General features: G+C 36.3%; 2 protein-coding genes across 3 annotated transcripts in view; one reads left to right on the top strand and one right to left on the bottom strand.

Annotated features, from left to right (window-relative positions):
• Window positions 1-7,826, top strand: part of LOC115928632 (cytosolic carboxypeptidase 6-like) — a 71,675-nt gene extending 63,849 nt beyond the window's left edge. For both annotated transcript variants that reach the window (XM_030996164.1, XM_030996166.1), the window contains 3 exons: window positions 3,309-3,471; window positions 5,674-5,783; window positions 6,414-7,826. In XM_030996164.1, coding sequence (XP_030852024.1) covers window positions 3,309-3,471; window positions 5,674-5,783; window positions 6,414-6,593 — 453 coding nt within the window. In that variant the 3' untranslated portion in view covers window positions 6,594-7,826. The remainder of the gene's footprint in view (window positions 1-3,308; window positions 3,472-5,673; window positions 5,784-6,413) is intronic.
• Window positions 7,827-10,204: 2,378 nt separating this feature from the next.
• LOC115928631 (DNA-directed RNA polymerase I subunit RPA1-like) overlaps window positions 10,205-22,661 on the bottom strand; it is a 37,297-nt gene continuing 24,840 nt past the window's right edge. Inside the window, exons 21-34 of the mRNA XM_030996163.1 lie at window positions 22,411-22,604; window positions 21,718-21,970; window positions 21,167-21,261; window positions 20,658-20,787; window positions 20,192-20,241; window positions 19,647-19,704; window positions 18,995-19,104; window positions 17,806-18,092; window positions 16,548-16,738; window positions 16,069-16,149; window positions 14,777-14,932; window positions 14,060-14,170; window positions 12,530-12,722; window positions 10,205-11,753 (exon numbers count right to left, since the gene is read on the bottom strand). Of these exons, the coding sequence (XP_030852023.1) occupies window positions 11,653-11,753; window positions 12,530-12,722; window positions 14,060-14,170; window positions 14,777-14,932; window positions 16,069-16,149; window positions 16,548-16,738; window positions 17,806-18,092; window positions 18,995-19,104; window positions 19,647-19,704; window positions 20,192-20,241; window positions 20,658-20,787; window positions 21,167-21,261; window positions 21,718-21,970; window positions 22,411-22,604 (2,010 nt within the window). The 3' untranslated portion in view covers window positions 10,205-11,652. The remainder of the gene's footprint in view (window positions 11,754-12,529; window positions 12,723-14,059; window positions 14,171-14,776; window positions 14,933-16,068; window positions 16,150-16,547; window positions 16,739-17,805; window positions 18,093-18,994; window positions 19,105-19,646; window positions 19,705-20,191; window positions 20,242-20,657; window positions 20,788-21,166; window positions 21,262-21,717; window positions 21,971-22,410; window positions 22,605-22,661) is intronic.

Below are 22,661 nucleotides of genomic sequence, written 5' to 3'. Positions count from 1 at the left end.
AGCTATGGTGCTCACTCATTTCAAAGCTTTTCCATCTTATTGCATAATTCATGAAAAGTTTACCTTTCCTTATGATGACTCATAAGATTCAAGTAGAAGGTGGTTTGTTCGCTGAGGTGTAAATTTCCTAAAGTGAGTGCCGATGCTAGAATCTACCTCTCCATCTCATCTAGATTCTCACATTTTTTTCTCCTTCTCCTTTTTGTTTGTCTTAGAAGAAAAGTTGGCGCGTATGTTGTTGATTAAAACGTAGTGGTGAGATGGCTCGCATGGATTAATCACCAGACCCCCCTGTTGCATGGAAGTAAACTCATTAACGTCACATTACTTTCATGACTCATTCTTTCTCAACAAACTTTCTCTTTTCATCTCTTCTTTTCTTAAGGTGACTTTCTGAAATCCTGTTGCTTTTGTAGTGCTTCATGTTGTGTGGGTGATTTCCAGCAAGATAGAATAGTACGCAGAGGCCTTGAAATTGGTTCACATCTATCCATTTGTTTTAGATGAAAGAGAGGGAGAAAGGGCTGAATGATTCTGACTGTGATCTTATTACAGTTTGTGTAATCCACCGTAAACTCTTTAAAAACAAATTCCATTTGAAAATGTATCGATAGCGATAATTAGCGATGTTTTAAACCAGTTTATACTGGAACTACTTCCAAGTACTCTGCAACATTTTACCAGTTCTTACAGATTTTTTACAAATTGCTACCTCATGCTCGTACCGGAGTGTTGGCTCAGTCAGTAGAGCGTCCGCCTCACAACCGGGAGGTCGTGGGTTCGAACCCCGGCCGCGTCATACCAAAAGACGTTAAAAGATGGGAGTTGTTGCTACCTTGTTTGGCGTTCAACAATAAAGGATAGAGCAACGTCGATCTGGCGCTGCTCAGTGGCTGCCGGGCTCACGATCAATTGGGCAAAAAGAATTTCCGTTTCGGTTTAATAAAATTTGGAGTGGACTATTAGGCTATTATCATTATCATTATACTGAAAGCTCTTAATTATGAATTCAAATAATTGTTTGCCTTGTAATGAATGTTACAGTCATACATTCTTGTATTTTGTATTTAAATAGTTAGTGTACAGGTCATGTGAAGTAAATGCATTCATGTAATTTCATGTATTTCTTGATTGTTAAAACAAATTTATGAAGTGGTTTCATATCAAGGCTTCCATTCGAAATGCATGTTAGGTATCCAAATGAGGGCATGTTAAGATTATGTGAGAGATTTTCTTACATGTAGCTTAATCTGAGATGGATCTCGGATTGAACTATGATTAACTCTAGAATAATTAAACAAAACTAATTAATGGATTTCTTTAAGCCTTTGAACCAGATTCCTCTGATCAGTAGAATGAAATGAAATGAAATAAAAACCAGATTAAAGCTTTGAAAGAGGGAATGAGCGAGTGTGTTAAATCTGGCTGAATATCTCATGGCATTTAATGTGGTAGAGGAGGAGAGTGCAGTAGCATTGTGTCTCAAATTGTCCAATATCGTTTCTGCATTACGTATAGAGCTGGATCTTTCATGCCAAAGGCTGATATCTTGCTATTATTCCTCACTTTCATTGAAACATGAATCTCAAACCAAATATGGTTGGTCATCGATTGAGACCTAGTCAAAGTACTATGCCTCCCACTCTACTTGCATCCAAGCCCTCTTACTTCATCATACTACGCACCCCTTCTACCAGCCCTGGGGTGTGAAACATACACCCTCACTCAACATATTTGTCTATATGTGCCCTCTCTGCCCCCCCCCCCCTCCTCCCTGGTATGGCTCTAGGTTAACAGGGTTAACGGACCCAAATGAGATCAAACCGAGGCATCATAGATACCGCTATGGATGGATGATACCTATTTTGGTAGGGATACACTCCTTCAATTCCTTTCCACCATAAACTCATGTCTAGTAACCTGGCCTAGGGTAGCGCATCTTCCCTGGTCGTATTTTGGGAGGCGTAGCGGGCTAATTGCCGGTAAGGTGATGCCAATTTGGATTCACCTCCCGGCCTCACGCGCCCCAATTTTAGTGTGGGCTGGGCTATCAGGTTGCCGGCAAACATTGATTTTGCGTGTGTCGGAACTGTTGATGTTTTGTCTCACCTGCCGTAGGTTCTGATTCTGTGTCCATCTTGTCTATGCATGGTCAGAGGAGCACTCCTTTACTTGCCTTATTCTGGCATTGCTTCTATGATCTCTACCCTCAATATCTCTCTCTCTCTCTCTCTCTCTGTCTCTCTGTCTCTGTCTCTGTCTCTGTCTCTCCTGTATCTTTCCCTCTGTATCTGTATCTCTCTCTTTCTCTACTTCTTCCTCTCTCCTACCTTTCCTCTTTCCTACTTCTCCTACCTTCCCTACCCCTATCTCTCCCTTCCACTCTGATCTTCACTTCCCTACCCCTATCTCTCCCTCCCACTCTGATCTTCACTTCCCTACCCTATCTCCCCTTCTCAATCTCTCTCTTTCTCTCTCTCTTTCTCTCTCTCTCTCTCTCTCTCTCTCCCCCTCTCTCTCTCTCCCTCTCTCTCTCTCTCTCTCTCTCTCCTCTCTCTCTCCCTCTCTCTCCCTCTCTTTCTCTCTCTCTCTCTCTCCCTCTCTCTCTCTCTCTCTCTCCCTCTCTCCCTCTCTCCCTCTCTCCCACCCTCTTTCACCCTGCCATCCACCCCTCCCCATCTGTCTTTTCTTTTCACCATCTTAGAATGCTCTATTGATTTGATGAAACTCCTTTATGTTCCCTTTGACATTAATGGAGTAATGGAGTTTCTTCCTCTACCTTTTTTAAAATCAATATTTGAATCTTTCTTTATGTTTTCCAGGTCCTGTAATATTTAAATATATCATATCAATCTTGAATCGTTTCACCTCACCCTGTATACTCGGCTATTTAAGTACACTTTTTCAGTCTACATTACAGTATAGCATTTTATCTTCTTCCCAAAGCTCCAGAACGTTGATCTACTTTGCAAATCTCTTTGATTTTTCCTCTCTATATTTCATCCCTGTTTCTTTCATGCTTTGTTTACATTCTTTGTTTACATTTTCCTAATTATTAACTTTTTTTTCTTGATCCAATATAACTTCCTCATTTCATATTTGATCCAATATAACTTCCTCAATTCATATTGATGTTTTGTATGATTCTATAATTTTAAAAATTCTTTTAGACCTTTGATGAGATTGTGAACAGCATCCATGCATATTTTATTGAGATAGACGTGACTTTATTCACACTTTTATGAATACCTAACATTTAGAATGTTAAATCATTTTCTTGTTTCATTAAAATACCTTTTTTTTCTCAGATGAATACATCATTCAACCGTGATTCCGTGAAGGCAGGAACCGGACGTCGTTTCCTTGGTGGAATCCTGGATGAGAATTCTCTGTGCTACACTCTAGAAGTGTCCTTCTTCTGCTACACACCCAACTCATCATCTACTGTAGTCCCATATGATGAAGATGGTTGTATCCTTTTACTATGTCTCTCACTTTGTTTTATGATCTGGGCTTTATCTTTTAAATAGTTTCAATTGATTCAAGTCGATTCCAACTTAACTTATGTACATTAATATCATTGCCAATGCTGTCGAAAGTGTGGATATGTGGATGTAGTTTATGATAGATTAAGTAAATCAAGTTACGATTTGGATGAATCATAACTTAATTCATGATTAATATCAACCGGAGCATTATACATAATAATAATAATAATAATAATATTCCGTGTTTATATAGCGCTCAATACATCCATCCGACGATGTGCCTAAGCGCTTTACAGATATATAGAAAAAATGTGTAAAAATAAATCAAATTTGTGAAGATGTAAAATCAAATTGTTTCTCCATTACAACAGTGTTGCTTGCCAGTTCCAGAAAGAAAAATAGGTAATCTTTTTCTTTATAAAATTTGTCTTTTAGGAGAATTAACCCCCAGGCTACCAATGATGCTTGTACTTTACAGTATATATCATCTCCATCTGTGCAAAACAAAACAAACAGATAGATGGCTGGTGTGAAAAGTGCGTTCACCCAGACATAATGTAAACAAAGAGTTTTCCCCATGAGCTAGCTGTCTCGTCAGTCATGCTGCCATTATTATATAGGTAGAAATATTAACAGATAGCAGTGTGTCCTTGATGACGACCCACAGCGAGAGATGATGATGATGATGAGACACAACAATTACTCAGGAATCATTTACCCAATGAAATTACTCATAAAGTAGCTCCATACAACTGGACATGCAATATTGAGCAAGCTCTATTGTTTTTTGCAAGTCCAATTAGGTAATTGATACTTGTCAGTTATTCTTGCATTTTTTGAGCATGTGTGGTTTGTGTGTATCTCAGTGTATGAGAGAGACAAAGAAATAGAGAGGGCAAGAGAGAGATAGATAGACAGAGAGAAAGAAATAGAGAGGGAGACAATGAATGAGAGAAAGATAGCAATAGAGAGATAAGGAAACAGGTACCGGTAGTTTGAAAGAGATACGGATCAGGATTGTGAGAAAGAGAGAGAGAGAAAAGAGAGAGAGAGAGAGAGAGAGAGAGAGATGGAGAGATAGCAAACAGATAGATGGATAATGATAGGGAGAGAAAGAAAGTTGGAAAGATAGGTTGAAATAAAGAGAAAAGATAAGATATACAATACCCATGTGTCTAGTCAATTTTAAATGAAAATTAATTATTCATCTGTAATTACTGTAATCCATTTCAGAGATGGAATACAGTTTTAATCCCTTTGTCAATTTCACAATGAATTATCACTCATAATTACATGCTATGTAAATACAAATGCAATCAATATCCTATTATGATACAACCAAGCCAGTAATAATAGCAACATAATTATATAAGCAGCATATATAAGTGTTTCTACTCTTTTGTGTTTAGTGGGAGACAGTAGAGAAATGGAAAATGTAGAAAAAAGAAAATAGATTGGACTTGGATAGATCATATATTGTATTTGGAAAGGCAGCCTTTACTGTGTGTTATCTATTGATATGGTATGTAATTCAATTACAAATTTATATGTATATAGATATCGCCATGACATATAACTATTTCAACGTGTGGCATATAGCAACAAAACTGAGACACCAAACACTGTGTGCAACATTTCCCCCTATGGAAAATACTGAATTGTTTAGATACACTATACTGCAAGTTTCAGTTTATTTATTTTTTCTATGAGCGTTTGTTTAACATCTTTATCAAGAATGATAACAACAACAACAACAACACCACCAACAACAACAATGTGTGTTGTTAACCCAGGGTAGCCTTATTAGTATTTATATTGTTCTCCCTGAGGACCTTGCAATCATATTATTACCCAACAAAGATGTTGTCGATAACAAATGACAATAATTGATGTGAGCTGCTGAATTGAATGTGATTGAATGTGATTGAATTTGAGCAAATTGTTATCGTGGCAGTTGTTGTTCTAATTATTTTTATTCGCTCTTTTTTTTGGGGGGGGGGGGTTCCCCTCATTTGAAGAGATTTCTTCACAATAGAAAAAAGTTGGGAAAGATGATCAGAACAACATTGCTGTTGACGATACTGTTAATTACAGCTGTGTTTCTGACATGGTTTAAGATTTTCACATTATGTTGTTCACATTGTTTTCTATTAATGTGCATTGTTTCCTTGACGATATGATTCAGACATGAAGCTAGGAAGGAACCTGGTCAAGACGTTTCTAGATTACTACAAACTCTCGTCTTTGATCACACCTAAACCAGCAGCTAATATATCAACACTCAACCAATTCAGGGTATGAAAACTAAGCTACATTTCCCATTCATTGTATCAGCTAGCTAGCATTTTCACAAGGGTTTTTATTTTAATGAAGTTTGCAATTTGTTGTTAGGTTATGAATATACCAGCATGCAAAATGGAGCTGGTAATGAACATCTAAAATGCGAGGAGCATGAGTAAATCATTGCATAAACGATATCTCACAGAAATAGTTTTGCTCCTGTCATCAGCAAAATTTCACAGACACTAACGTTATATCTTAACCCTACGGGAACTGGGTTTGTCCTGTTACAAAGCCTATTGGAATAAAATCTCAGACTCAATGGGTTAAAGGAGATCAATTACTCAAAACAATTTTGATGTGTATAAACAGGGCTTCGTAACATAAAGATGAGTTGGTGATTGATTGTTAATTTGCAATACCGGTAGATCATATCGTCAGTTTGGAGCCGAAAGGGTGCTAACTTATGTCCTTTAACACAGAGTTACGACACGTACAGTTGATTATATGATCAATCAATCAATCCTAAACTGAATTGCTGAGCTTTGTATTTTGGGTCTTTGATGAAGAACAAATGGTATACAATGCCTTCAAGTAAAAAAAGTGACATAATCATTTCAATAAATTATTTTTGTATGATTTCAGAGAAGAGAGAAGTCAGCTAAAGGAAGCAAAGGAGAGAGCGGTAAAGGTGAAAGACGAGCTAGCTCAGAGATGAGCAAGTACTATACACAGAGGAACAATGTGGATAGTCATAGCGCCCCCACTGTCAACGGAGGTCCAACCGTACAGCTGAAATTCAACCAGAGGGAAGCAAGGAGATGATGACAGAGAGAAGATGAAGAGACTCATTTGAACAGTGAAGATGAAACTTTTAAAATAGGGACAGTCTGAATGTTAGCGGATCATTTTCTGTGGGATAATTGTAAGAGGATTTCAAATGATCAGTGTATGAGTAAAGATTCACTCCAATTCCACCTGTTCATTCCAAACATGGAGCACTGATACATTGCATATCCTATGTCTTGTATCTGTATACACCTGGATATAGGTAAACAGGTTGATGTTTTAAAACACCTTTAGTTAGCTCCTGGAAATTTGAAGATGCCAGTAAAATTATACTATTCTTAAAACATTAAATTAGTGTTGAAACTTGGATTATATGACACTAAACATCTCATTCACAACACTAACCTGTGTGTTTGAATAGTGCAGAGTGTATTTCAAAACATTCATTGGTGAGATAGGAAAAAGGTTTGTGCCAGGTCATATTTTGTCTGTGGTGTTTGAAGTAGGAATATGAACATGACTTTGGTAAATATATGTGTATAGAAACTTATTGTAAGATGTGCCATTTTCAACTCTGAATCGCACGACATGCAGTACCTGTTTCATCATCTTGCAGCCAGTATTACTTTGGAGAAAAGTTTGGATAGACCGTGTGTCATTTATTCTTTCTATGGTCAAAATATCACCGTTATGCTGTACATGTAAGACTGCCTTGAGTTTTGTAAATTGATTTTGATAGTGTATCTTAAACTTCTAGAAGAGACTGAAATTGAAATGTGCCATAATTTGCAAATTCACAAAAATAGTTTGAATATAAACCTTGGTCTGAACCACAAATTTATTTTGGATTTCTAAAATAACCGCAAAAAGAAATGATCATAATTCAGGCAACAAAAATAAACACATTTTTTTTGCATTTATTTTTCATAAACGATCTCATTTGTTATATTTTTTCTCTCTTTCTTTTGGCTACCCATAGTAATTTGGTAATATATGGCTAAACCACCTTTATGAATTCAGACAAAAGTCTTGTATGAACCGCAATGACATAGGTTAAAGGTAGTTACTTTATTCTGCTTTTCTCACTCCCGTTTCTTGAGTAACTCACACACTACTATGTAAATCCTTTTATTGAAGGCACCTTGTATATATATAAAACCAAAGCTAATCTAATGTGTTAATAAGATATGGGCTGCTTTGTATTATAAATACAGAAATATTTATTTTCATTTTGAACATAATTCTGTCAATAAAATTGAATAAATCACATCCATCCGTCATTTGTTGTCATTATAAATGATATTAAAACAAAACTGACAATACAAATACTTCATGTATTCCCTTAAAGCTTACTCAAAAGGAAATTATAATCCTTTACATTTCTACACAACTAATTGATTTCTGATCCATATTTTCTTGGAAGACATTTGCTGGGAATCCCAGACTTGCTTTGTACGACTATTTAGGCACAGGCTTGCTATTCTGTGCTATTATAGGGTGCACCAATTGTACACTGATCCCCTATGATGAATTAGATGAGCTCCACTAAAATTACCTCAATCAAAATGCCACAGGAAAGGCATGCATCATGTCTAATGGATCATTTCAAAGACATCTTGAATAGAATTAAAGTATTGGCTTTCCTAATCTCAGCAATTAGTCTTGGTTAAGTCACCCTGATTGATGCTCTATACTGTGTGTATCTATTAATAGAATAATATTCCATATATATCTTTCACTGTAAGAACATGCAATATGTCTCATCAATATCTCAGATTACTACGGAAAAATGTGAACAAACCAAATCTGTGTTTCTCAAATACAAGTAGGCCTACCTCAAATTCCTTGAAGTAAACACAAGTATAAAGCCTGTACAGAGAAATCTGAAGCAAGCGGAGAACTTACAGAAAAATCTATCTTACATGATATAAGGCATTATATTCCACAAGAATCTTGCTCTACGATTGGTCAAAAGTAAATCACGTGATAAAAGATAGTTCGCCCATTATTTATGGGAGAAGCAAAAAGTTTGTTACACTGTGTTTCTACACAGTGCAACGCACTTTCACTGAAGATAGAGGTACTATCTACACAGGGCAACACACTTTCACTGAAGATTATCCAAAAGTGCACTAAAACAGGCGTAATTAAGCGCGCATTACCAATGAGCGCAATTAAAGCTGTGAGGTGTGAATTAAAGGTGTGAATTCGGGCCTGGTGTCTTTCATGTAGATGCATACACGTCCTTTTCTTTTTGTAGTTAAATTGTTTTAGATGTGGAATATAAAGCAAAATATAATCACCTTTTGGTTTCAGGCGATGGCAAACTATCACTTCCTCGTCGATCAGAATGTATACGCTATCTTTCCTCAGCTTTGCTTCGGAAAGATAGCTAACATCCAGATCGCCTCGGAAGTAATAGTTTGTCCCATCACCTTCACCAACGTTAGTTATTTGCTTACTATTAGTAATATTTGACTAATTTGCCCACTCAAACATTTACACCGCTTTGATTAAATACAGATGACATCTCATCAACATTACACATGCTAAAGAAAGGGAAGTCTTTGTCACACATAAAATGCGTACTACTCAGGGATTGCAAGTGGGAAACATTAAATGGGATACATCAGTTAAATTAAAATACAAAACTGCTCTAAAATCAGATTAAACAAAAGAATGGATTAAGGTCCACATTTAACTCATTCAAAACATCGTGCATGTAATGCATACATATGGGCCAAAATATGTTCATTTAACCTAATTTTAAGACCATTATAGACTCACTGGAAATATCAATAATGAGAGTACTTTGTATTAAATGACCTGCATGTCCATAGGTCCGTCACCCTAGTTGTCAACAAACCTGGTATTTGTTTGTAATCCATGATTAGTGTTTGATGTTGATATGACCTTCACCTCACAATAACCTCTCAAAGTGATTGGTGTTGATGAGATGAACTCGTAAAAGATACAGGGCACTAATACAGAGTGTATGGGACACAAGTTCATTCAAAGGTCATATAGGGCCATTACAGGATATATCTTTTAGGGCTAAATTAATCAAATAATAATAATATTCAGTTCTTGTACATAGCGCATAATATGTTATAAAATAACATCTCTTTATGCGCTTCCTAAGAGCTTTGGAAATCATTACCCTAGCTTTAGCTTCAAATTGGCAACAAAATATCTTTCTTATATTTTTTTCCTTATACTATTCATTATTGATAGAAAATAATGTCTCAGAAAAACAACATATAAGTGCAAGAATGTTGTTTAAAAATTTGTCAATTTTCATCGATGATTTCAAATCTTGTAAGGTGTTGCCAATTTAAGGATTTCACAGCTTATTTTCATTTTTAAAATTCCTGGGATCAAACGCAATTTATTCATGAAACAAAAATGGATGCAGTACATGAAGAAATTATTATGCTTTCTACGTTACGGATAAAATATCTACTTATAGAAACAAATTTAAGTTCATGATTGGGTTTTCCCTGTAACATGAATAAGGCCTAAAAAAAAGATGTTGTATTACCCTGGGTCGGTCGGTCCTTATTGTTTTTTTCTTCTTTTCTTTCTCTTTTTCCCTCTTTGGGCTGATAATTTTCAGTTTTGAATGCTTTAATACATATTTTTTTCTAAAAAAACGGTCAAAAAAATAAAATGAAATAAAAAGCCGACCATAGATTTTAAGATTTCCGGGCCGGCCGCAAAAGGCAGTACAACATTTTTTTTTAAAGGCCTAACTAATGGGTTTAAGGGCCATCTACATCTCGTATTTGGATGACATTTTGCATCTAACACCACATCATTTGGAGCTAGAAGGTCTGTGTGAAAGTATATGAGTTAACACCCTTCTGACTCCAATCAGATGACATATTCTCTGCATTATTAAATACTGAATGAATTCATGAAATGCAGCAAAGAAAACACTAGTGTGTCAAATTATTTTTAATATTCATTAAGGAAACACAAAATTTATTCTTTTAGTCAATGTTTAGAAGAATAAAAAATTAAAACAACTTATTAAATGCATGATACAGATGTACAATTAACCATGGTATATATCGGATGTGTAGTTTTACTTTACACATTTTAACTACAGTTGTATCTACTAATAAAATGAACAATCTCTCCTTTATCTCGTATGTTTCACCAAGAAGACATCATATTGGCCATAGCAAAAGGTTATATTCATATTGAAATCATTTGATTCATGTAAAGGTAGCCATTCACATGACTACTGATCAAGAAAGAACACTTTAAGGACATCTACTGAAAGAAAACAAAATTTATCAATTCATGGTAAAATAATTCAAACTGTGTAGTGAAACAGTATAAATAAAAGACAGCGAAAGTCTAAAGGCTCAGATATACACGGTAAAACGCTGAAGAATAAAACCATGCAGCAGATTTTTGTATGTGTCAAGATCCTGAGCTCTCTCTCTGTTATAATGATGTGAAGCGTATAACATTTACGCTAACATTTAAAAAAAAAACCTTCATACATGAACGAGCACAAAAAAAGCATATCGGTAGCCCAAATACTGTGAAAAACTTCAGAAAGTCTGTCATTCATTGAACTGAAGAACACATATCATAGCACAGCTGCCAACAATTAGGGAAATGTGTAATTATTACAAATTTCAGACCTTCTGTACGAAATTACAAATGCACCTTCATGAATTACGATTATGGGTGCAAATATAGCATGCACGCATAGAATAATGTGCAAAGAATACATGGCGCAATGGCTAACTCATATGAATGTGGTTGGCTATTTGCACTACAAGCATGTGTACATCAGTACGTACACACAGTCTTGCATGCTAAGATCACCTTGTCCTGTGGCTATCCAGATGCGTACAAACCAAGCGTATTGAGTAATGTACACACAATACATTGCGTTATAGCGTACTCGTCAGGTGGCGGTTGGATATTCGTAAAACACCTAACTGTCATGTCACTTTCTTATTGACAATTTCAAATGTTGGTAGCCATGCAATAGAAGAGGAAGCTGCGTGATCAGAGTTGTCCAGATTTGAATGTTGACTCGTTTCAGTTGATGTTTGGAAGATGAGAGAGAGTACTACTTGAGAGGTTGTATGAGATCAAAGCATCCTGTTCCACCATTGACTACTCTGCCTACTACAAGCCGTGCAGAGGGAGACTGCAGGTTATCTTTAGCACCTGAAAAAAGATAATAACACAAAATATATCATAAACCAATGGTCATCAGTTTCCATGTGCAGGTGGCCATAATTTACTGACACCAGACTTGGTGGAAATACCATTAATGGGTGAACAAGTCTCGCACACAGCAAACCTGTGGTCCCATCAAGAAATACCCCCCAGTCTCTCAGAGACTCTTTGGATGAGGGAATGTAAGATAATATTTTCCTACAGGGCAATTGGTGGAAAATGCTGGGCATTACATAAGGTCTGTTGGTCATAGAACTGAAGGCTAATCCTGGTGATTGACAACACCTCTTATTGGGTAAACACTCAAATAGTACCAAATTCCTCTTGAGAGCCCACGACTATGCATCGTTAAATTAATGGTCTGGAAATACCACAAATAAGGTGTTATGTTAAAAAAAATCAAGACCAAAAAATTGAAATAATAATTAAACACAAATATTTGTTCATGCTCTTTCCTGTACAACTTTTGAATTAACACCTAGTTTTGAAAAGGGCCAACAATATTTTTCTTCAGATTTCTTTTATAGCAAGAAATTAACATTTTCTAGCTTTTAAGTTCTTCCTCAATAAGTGAAATAAAAAACAAATGAAAGGTGAAAAATAAATCACATCAGGGACTCAAATGTAAATTCCCATGTGACAGGCATGTTCCCAACAAAAGGACAGCTTTGTGAGCACTGCAGCCCTCTTTAAGTTCTATATTTTCATTTTCAAAGTAGCCTTTTTGAGCTTTGTATTTCTTCCACTGCCCAGCCTGTACCCACCTTGTATAGTAGCTTCCCTAAGGAACCTCATGCAGCTCTCAAACGTCATCTTCTGTATCGGAGAGGCATTGGACTCCAGACCGATCCGGTTGAAAGGTCGATACACACCCTCAAAGGTCATATAGTCGGAAACCAATGAGAGATGACGAGGGTCTACCGTGATGCCGTACACAGAGAATACATCACGTACCTCCTATAAAGACGACAAGAATACAAGGGCTAGAAATGATTAGTGAACCAGGCCTGATAAAAACCCGATTTAAATCGGTTTCCCGATTTTTTTTATTTTTCCCGATTTTTTCCCGATTTTTTCTTCCCGATTTAAAAAAAAAAAAAAAAAAAAAAAAATCCAGATTTTTTTTTTTTTTTTTTTTTTTTACCAATTTTTTTTTCTTCCCTATTTTATCCTGATTTTCCAGATTTTCCAGATTTCCCTCTTATTTTCTCTATTCTTCCCTATTTTGCCCTATTTTTCCCCCAATTTTCTTATTCGAAAGGGGGGAAATGTTGTTAGATGCCATTTTTTCCCTGCGAATCCTCTTTTTTTTTTTACTCAAGGGGGGGGGGGGGGGGGGGGGGGGGGCGTGGTTGAGGGGAAAACAAAAAACCTATTTTTTTTTTTAGTGCTCACTATCACCCCTGGTGAACACTGAAAGAGGAAGTCCAAGCTTGTGTACCATACATCACAAACCACATCTAAGATTTCAGTGTTCACCTGATGGTTGTGTCAGGTTAGTAGCCATACTTGAGCTTTTATCAGACTAAAATATGAAAAGAAAAGACAGATTTGATGTCAATATAATGTTCAGAACTCTACAATACTTTGTGATGTACTGGACAGCAAAGTACCAAATGACTTGCCCCAAACCACATCATATACTTCCTAGAAAAATATTAATCTATTGCCTACAGGAAGTAGGTAGATCATGTATTAAGCCTACAGGGATTAGAGAACTCTGTGTTAATGGGTTAAGAATACACTATGCAACTAAAAATTGTATACGATAGATAAAATACTGTTCAACAGAAAAGAAGAAAAAAACGATGTAAGCCCAGATATATAAAAAGTGAAGGATCCTTACTGGATTTTTAGTATATTAACAAAAAATATCTGAAAGAAAAATGATGAACATCTAGAAAGGAAAAGTTTATGTTGATTTGCATATCTCATATATGCATATCTCTAGCGGTTCTTGAGATATCGCGATAACGAGGCTACCTGGAATTTCATAAGTTGACCTCTGTAACTTTTGACCTAGGTACTCCAAAATCTAATCAGATTATTTTCCCACGTTAATATAAGTCATACTATCATTAAGTTTGAAGTTCATATCTCAAAAGTTATTGAGATATCGTGTTAAAGAGAAAGAAGGAAGAAGGGAGGGAAGAATGGATGGACAACCTGAAAACATAACGCCTCCAGCACCACCTTCAGTGGCGTAGGCATAACAATAATTAAAAGAACATTTATACACATTTCTCTCTCTCTCTCTCTCTCTCTCTCTCTATGTAAAATGAATAAGATGTTACCTTGATGATAGCTTTGGATGCTGCCTCTATACCATATGCATTGGCCATGGAATGAATATCATTGGTGTATGCCTTGTTCAGGTCTAGTAGCTTGTCATGCTTGTACAGCTCCTGTAGAAATAAGAAAGTAATGAATGATGATATGTCATTACACAGGACCAACATGGTATAGTACTTCATTCACTTGACTCTCAATCAAATAGTGAATAACTCAGTCACACGGGCAAACCGAATCCAATTCAAATCCCCCTGATGCTTGGCTGTAGGGGATAATGTATCATGATGTTTAGTTTGTTGTTGGTTTTGGTGTTAGTCTCCTTGGTATGACTGAGGCATGAGGATGGAATCTCGACCTGGGACCGTTTCACAAACCCTTTTTTTAATGACAAATGACAAAAATCAGTGACAAATCTGCTGATAACCAATCAAACCGACCCCACCCCATCCCGAAACTGACCTGTTTTGAATTTGAGTGGTAGGGGGTAATGTATTGTAATGTTAGGTCTGTTGTAGGTCTGGTGTTGGTCTCATTGGTATGACTGACGTATGAAGATTTAATCTCTACCTGGTGTATATGTTTGTTAATATTCAAAGACTTATTTTTTTACTCAGCTATCAAACAATTCATACCATGTTTACCAGATACAGCATCTGGATGAGCTTTCTATCATTGTCTTATTTCTGACTTTCCTACAATACAAAGATATAGATACTCACATGTAGATTGACTCCTTCAGTGAGTAGTTTAGTCTCACCAGACCCCTGACCCGACACAAGACAGCGAGAGATTCCAGGTACATGATGAACGGTGGCTTGTTTAGAGACTAGCTCTACCAGTGAAGCCATGTCCAGCTTATTATCAGTCAAATCCACCTAGGTATCAACGTATACAACATGATATTATAAATGAGATACATAATAATGGGCAGTTGATTGTCTAAGAAAATATGTTATATGCTTCATATAAGATCCATGTAGCACAACTGCAAAGGCACAAAGTGGGATTACTTCATATGAGCTGTATTTCTTACAAACACTTCTAGTAGATTGAGTACAAGGATATACTAAAATACAAGTACAGTCAATGATTTGAATCTTAAGAACATAAAGGATATCACTTGGTATATTGAAAATGAAATCAAAGGAAAAACTAATCGAGGATGGAAGTGATTTCCACAACAACTGATTTATTCTGACTGTATTATTTATCGCCTTACCGCTAAAACGACAATACATGTAGTTAGTATCCTTTTTGCAGTGAGTCAACGTTGTTCCCTACATTATCACATTATATACAAATATACAATGACACTCGAGGGATGGCCCTCGGGAGAATAGTACTAGTTGATGTTCCTTCGATGCGAATAGTTTCAGCTTGTTCCGAGAATGAGTCATTTTATATTTGTTTTATATCCCTTCCATCTGTATTATTCCTTGTACATTTCTGTAATAACATGAACCTTATACTCACATTCGATCACACCAACATTCAGATCGAAAAGAAATAAAGAAAATTGCACGGCTCAAATGAAACATTGAAGGATGTAAAAATGTTTAGCTGGCGCTAGTGTATTGCAGTTATCGCACAGCGTAAATTGCATATGGCTTGAGCTAGCGCCGTGACACCGCGGGGGTTGACCGCGCAGAGGCATTTGAAATCATGTACGCGCTCGCTTGGAAAACGCATAGTTCAAGAATATGCGTTTTTGTATTGTGACGTCACGCATAGTACCTTTTTTCCCTAGGGAAAAAAAGGTACTATGCGTGACGTCATCAATAAAAATGTACTATTTCGATCTCGTCGGCAGGAAACGTCTTTTACAGTCAAACTATTCTTTTTCTTGTTGTGTACACACCTAATGCAACAATCTTACGATAAGGGATATAATAAACAATATCTACTCCTGAAACCTGTAATGAAGTATATTTCCTTCTTATATTATACGTTATTTGCAGAACAGAAATGAACTACTTGTCTTCCTGTATTTCTGTGTGGTCTCTTTTCTTACCTTGAATTTGAACTCACACCATAGCTGATCTTCAGCATCAAAGTCATACATCACCATCAATGGACTCAGGTTCACTGTGGCCTGCAAACAAAGTATTCAAAGAGAGGAATTGTTTATACATGGAAGTCAGATCATAATAAAACTATTGTCATAGTAGGTCAGATTACAATTTTTGATTCACTTGCATTCTCGGAGCATCTTGAAGTGCCAGGATATTCGCTTTGCTACAGTAGAGGTGAAAGCCTTTCCCTACATGAGCATTTCTAATCCTTCAGTATGATGCTTCATAAACAAAATAGTTGGTTGGATTACGATTGATTTTGATATACCACACAATTTGACTCCAGCCTGAGTATCTTGGGCAACATTTTTTCAAGAGGTCAAGCTGTTGATAACTATCTGATTGTCTTTCACCATGCATTTAATTCCAAGTTGATCTCAAAGCTTAGTATTGAGTGTTTCAAGGTGATTTGACTGACCAGTATTCTCTGATCTTTCTCCTTATCACTGATGGCCACCTGTCTCTTCTTCTTCTTCCTAGATGATGATTGACTCTCGTCCAGCTGGGATGAGAGTAGATCTTCTTCCATCGCTTCATCATCAGCATCACCACCATCATCTTCATCAGGAGTACCAGGGCTATCTGCTTTTCCATTTTCTCCATCACCACCTTATACAAACAAGAAAAAAAAAAGAAAAAAAAAAGAAAAAAAAAAGGAGGAAATTTGAGTTAGACAAGGAACCCACTTACCTGTACATTACGAAAACATAAAGACAAAGGGGTATTGTAGACCAATCCAATCTACAGAGCATTAAGTACAGTGTTTGATTCATCGCAGTTTAATACAAGATGCTTCACAATTTGCTCCACAATGTAGTAGAAGGGCTGCTTAAAGATAAAGTGGAGTTCTGGTCATGCTATTGCATTGCATTGTGAAAGAAACGATGTGGAATCGATCAGATAAATTTGATCATGTAGCATATAAGTATTGGTGTGTACTGCAAGGTTCTGGAGTCATCAAAATGCTAACAAATGTGGCCCAGGTAAAGTAACAAGCACTGTACATAGAAAGATGTATACGAAACTACACAAACATGTGGCATAAAAATGTGGGCCTCATTTTTAAGCTGTTACTTGTCATATGTAGAATATGAAGGCATTTGAAGAGCCATGCTTTTCACAGAACATCTTTTATCTGATGTTCTTCAACACTTGCATAATAACAATGAAGGGGCTCACAAATTATTGTTCACCTCTCACCAGAACTAAACCTTCTCTTTAAACAATGATAAAAAAGCAATTGAAAAAGACCAGTTGTAGCCAATAAAAACCTAACAATCAATGCTCTTTTACAAAATAGATGGGCCTGAGTAATCCAGTGGTTCAGAGGATGAGGTTATAGGTTCAAGCCTCAGCATGGCACAAGTCCTTAGGTCATGAATTTCACCTATATATATTTCTTCAGAAGCTCTGACATAACATTGACTTTCATTGACATCATCAAGAATTTAGTATCATGAACATAGAACATGTACATTTTCTTGTAATTTTATAGTGCTGAAAATGTTACTAATCTACAGATCAGATGTTCTTATTAATAATTCCTGATATAATATTCTAGTTCCAAATTGTAATGTATTCTGTTAACAGATGCATTATTATGAAATGACATCTAAACAAAAACGATGACTATGAGGCATTTCATTCAGCAATGGTTAAGTTCGAAGTCTACCAACCTGTATCAATGATTTCTTCCCATTCTCCTTCCATCTCCTCCTCTGCTTCCTCTCCTCCATCATCCTCATACTCCTTCTCTTCATCATGTTTCTTCTTGTATTTAGATGCTGTACCATCACCCTCCTCATCACCACTCCCCTCTGATGAAATGGAATCTCTGTTCCTTGACACAGAGGCTGGTTCATCTTCTTGCATGGCTGGGTCTGTTCCATTTTTATCTTGGGTAGGGGCAGCATTGCCACCATCACCAATCACGTCCAACTTGGATTTTCTGGATGATGCAAAGCTAAAAAGTACAAATAAATTGTAATTGTTATCACTATCTTGTTCTTTAATCATTCCATCCTGTATTTGTATGTTTTAAATGTTTTACACATGATGGGAGTGATGCCATCTTCAATTCAAACTGATGAATTATCTAATGATGTCAAATGATATCACCTGTCTGAGGCCACAAAGGTGTTACTCACATGCTTTAACACAGACTCAATGCCCTTCTGGCTCTCAACAGACAATACATTCAATGTAACGTCCTTCCCAATTACAGCATGTTCAGAGCTTCAATTCACTCATTAATAATTGCTCCAAAGACATATACAAAGTTCTGTAAAGGAACATCTATAATATTTGTTCCCTTTGTCACAGTGCAATAGGTAATGTACGGCAATGAGATTCCTTGCTTAAAGGTAATACAAAGTTCTGGTATGGGGTCATGAATTTGGTTCAAATGAACATATTGGAAGCATATGCGATCCTACAATATTCAGTGATCGTTGTCGCGGTTGAAATCGAGTCTAAAGTTATGAAATTGTAAATAATAAACTCTCTATGTTGTATAGTTCCCTCTCAAGGTCAAGATATTAATTAAGCTATAAAACAAGGATTCTGGACTAAAATCGACTGATTAGCTATTCCCATTTGGAAATTATATATCACAACTATATATCACAGATTTTTATGGTCGCAGCTACCATTTTACGGCCCTAGGCGCTATTTGAAATTTATCAAAATCTACCGGGAGCACCGGTCAATTGATATATTAAATTTTTCTCGAAAGCAGAAGAGTTTTAGAGGCTAAATTTTCTAGTGCTTATAATACATCCACAGGGCATCCAAATATATCCAAATTGTAAAGAATCACTATCCACCCAATTTTCAAAATTTTGTGGTATTACCTTTAATACTTACTTTGCTTTCTTGAGATCTTTCATCTTTCTCTTGACAATCTCTAAGAACTGCTTGAGGAAAGTCACTTCAATGTAAGACAGGATACTAGCTGGAGTGGCATTCAGCTCATCCTAAACAAATATAAAAATATTGAAATTGCAAATCATATTATTTTCTTGTACAAGAAATATACACTGAGCATGCACCCACCGTGCTAAAATTGTCTAATTTACATCATGAAATGCATAAATATCAGCATACAAATTCAGAATTTTTACATGTATCCATCACTATGTCCAAATTGAAATGACCACTTACAAATTAAATCAATTATGTTAGATAGTTAATAAATTATACATCATAACCTGAATAGATAATACCGGTACAAAGTGGTAAAAATGCAGAAAACAGACTGAAAACTTGTAACGTTACAACTGCGTAAGGAGAAATCTCACAGAGGTTGAACAAATTGTAAGTTATAGTGAAAAAGCAAGAAGATCAGATTAGAATCAGGACCATAATTGCACTGAGTTTCAGAATTTCTAACTTGAAACAGAAAGGTATAACATTAAAAAACCTCATGAATTGTACCTTGATCTGTACCATAGATGAGTGCTATGCATTGATGCTGTTATAATTATTAATACGAAGAGCTTTACTACGTTCAACCTACCTTGTATTCTTCATGAGGCAAGAAGTTGAGTCTGATCTTGTATACACGATAGTGATCACTGCATGAGGAAAACAGGACAATAGAGTTATCTCTGCATCATAAAGCTTTAAGGCAGGCCTCAAAACCGATCTATTCAAGCAAATGTTTGGTCCATGACTAATGGAGGAGCGGGCGCCTTTGAATGTTTGAAACAGATAAATGGCCCCGTACAAGTAGGGTGGGTCATCTAATCATGACACATATTTCTGTTACATACCATATTGTTTACAGGAACAACAAATACCCAAATACATACATTATATAACTGACATTCATGTCTGTTTAATGAGAGGAAAGTCTCCTGTTTGGGGATCTTCTTGTACTGTCCAGAGAGGGCACGAATCAGATCAATGCATTGCTTTCCATCTTTGTAAATCAATATTTTTCATTTGGATATTTTTGTAGTAAACAAGTATATTCCATCTTAAATAAGATCTACAAGAAGAGGAGATTTAAGAGGAGATAGCTCAGTATTCTATGAGAGTGAAATTCAATGTTTTACTCACTGTGTCGTAGGAAAGTCATAGGATTCCCAGATATCTATATCTTCAATTACCTGTATATGAATGAAAGCAAGGGGACGGAAAAAAGGATGGTGAGAAAATAAATTAAGACTCAATTAAAACTACCAATTGATTGATATATGATATGCTTTCATTTGGGCACACCATCAGATAACAGTATCATACCCTCCTACACCCAGCATGCACTCACTACTTCAACCATTGGACAATATTTCTTTACATTTTACTATTTCCAATGAGTTTTATCTAAAATTTACCTTGGGTTCAGCACACATAAACCAAAGGGCATACAAACTCAGCATGCACACATGAGTGAAAATGTAAATTAAGTTGTTGATTATGTTAATATGATAATTATATGGTCAAAACCATTGACTAAAAATCACTGATATCAGCAACAAATTACAATGAGAAAATAAGAAATGAATAATAGGTATACACATCATACCTGTGACAGGTGGACTCTACTGAGCTGCCTGCATATCCTGCCAATCTTCTTAGCCGAGATATCAGGATTGAGGAATGGTATCGTCATACTAGGGGTCTTTATATTGGCACTGGCTACCATCAGAATCTCCCTGTAAAACAAGAGATGGGATAACATTCTTTATATTAGCACTGGCTACCATAAGAATCTCCCTGTTAAAAAGAAAAGAAAAGTGATTCCAATCATAAAACTGGTTACCGTTAAAGGTCTCTGTTAATAACCTACTATAAAGAAGGATACTGGTGTTTGGAAAATAGTGCACACAAATATTTACAAACAATAATTCATTGAATCTAAATTTTCACATCCCACAAACACAATTTTAATATCCAACAAGAGTAATATTACACTAAACACCACAAGGTTAATAACTAAAGACACCACGGATGGCTTTTGATACCCTACCAAACCGAACCCCTCCTCCACACTCCCCCCCCCCCCCCCAAGTTCTTCACCTTCTCCTTGCCTACCTGAGTCTTGGGATACCCAGTGTTACGTTCATGTCACCACGACCAGCAAAATGAAACGTATTCAATGTCATCTGAGTTGAAGGCTCTCCAATCGACTGCAACAAGAAACAAATTCAGATGAATTTAAAAAATAGACATAGTAGTTAATGTCTTCCAAATAAATATAGTTAACATGATTGGCAAGGGAATCATACTACAATTGCAGTTTCCATTCCCGTAAAGTCTTTCTTGAGGTTTTTAAATAATAAAAACCTATTTATAGAAATAAAGATTTCTTGGTAAATCTGAACAAATAATATCATCTAGTGTGTTATTCCTTGCTGTATTATCATGTCTCCAAACACGTCACACATTATTTTCTGGGATCCCCAATAAAAGTTCAAGTATCCTTAAGAACCCCTCTTCAGTCTAGCCTCCCCTACCTATCTCACTCTCTGATACTTGCTATACATCAGATTCTTCAGTTTAGTCTCTTCATCTTCTCTCATAGTCCCACTCTAATCAATTCATGTTGGGATTCTAAAGACCCTATACCCCTTGATACTACTGACCTGAGCTGCAAGAAGACCTACAGCTTCTCCCGGATCACACAAAGCTCTCTGATACTTGCTATACATCATATTCTTCAGTTTAGTCTCTTCATCTTCTCTCTTAGTCCCATCTGCATCATCTGATGTTGGTAATCTTGAGTCTAGATAGTCTTGTAGGAGAGATTCTAGTTTCTCTGAGATAGCTCCAAGATGTCTATCAGGTCTCATCTGGCAGCTGACAGGGTCTGGACAGGGAGCCGTCTTCTTCTCATACCTGACAATCAACACAAAGCCATAAGTCAAGAGAGATTTACTCTTACATACAAACCACATATTGGAGTCGGAGGGCAAGCATTTGCATCATTTGTTGAATTTCATTGCAGACTTTTCTACCTATATCCGCAGTCATCAAAGTCTACATCAGAACTGAATTAAAGCCTTGAAAATCAAACAAAATGAGAGACACAGGTCTAGACTGTTTCCTCAAACACTTTTATAACACTATTATGAATTCAAAGTTTAGATATATTTCTTAGACAGAAGTTGCTCTCCTGAACCTAAATGCCTGTGAATATATATATATATGAATTGTTAAGTCAGGGACATCGTTTCATACACGTTTCAATCACAACAACAGTGAAAAAGGCACATAAAGTTTTAAACAAGTCTACTGATGATAATTTGTTTCAACCAAATAACCAATGACTGACTTACCTATGCCTATCTGTGACTTCTCTCCATCTCCTAATGATCCTCTTCTTTGCCTTGTTATAAGCCTTCCTTACGTTATCTTCATCAGATTGAGCATTCTCTAAGATGGATGGATACTCTTTATGACAGAACTCTAGGAATGGAGACCTTCGTTCTGATCTGGAGCTATCAGAATGTTTCTCTTTCCATCTCTTGATCTGATCAAACAATATAGAAATCAAAACAGATTGAAGCCTATTCAGTGGTGAGTGGGC

The sequence above is a fragment of the Strongylocentrotus purpuratus genome, unplaced genomic scaffold (assembly GCF_000002235.5).
Source record: "Strongylocentrotus purpuratus isolate Spur 01 unplaced genomic scaffold, Spur_5.0 spur5_scaffold_3, whole genome shotgun sequence".
Taxonomy (NCBI): Eukaryota; Metazoa; Echinodermata; class Echinoidea; order Camarodonta; family Strongylocentrotidae; genus Strongylocentrotus; species Strongylocentrotus purpuratus.
The sequence above is the reverse complement of the archived record's forward strand: the minus strand, read 5'-3'. Positions and strand labels throughout refer to the sequence as shown.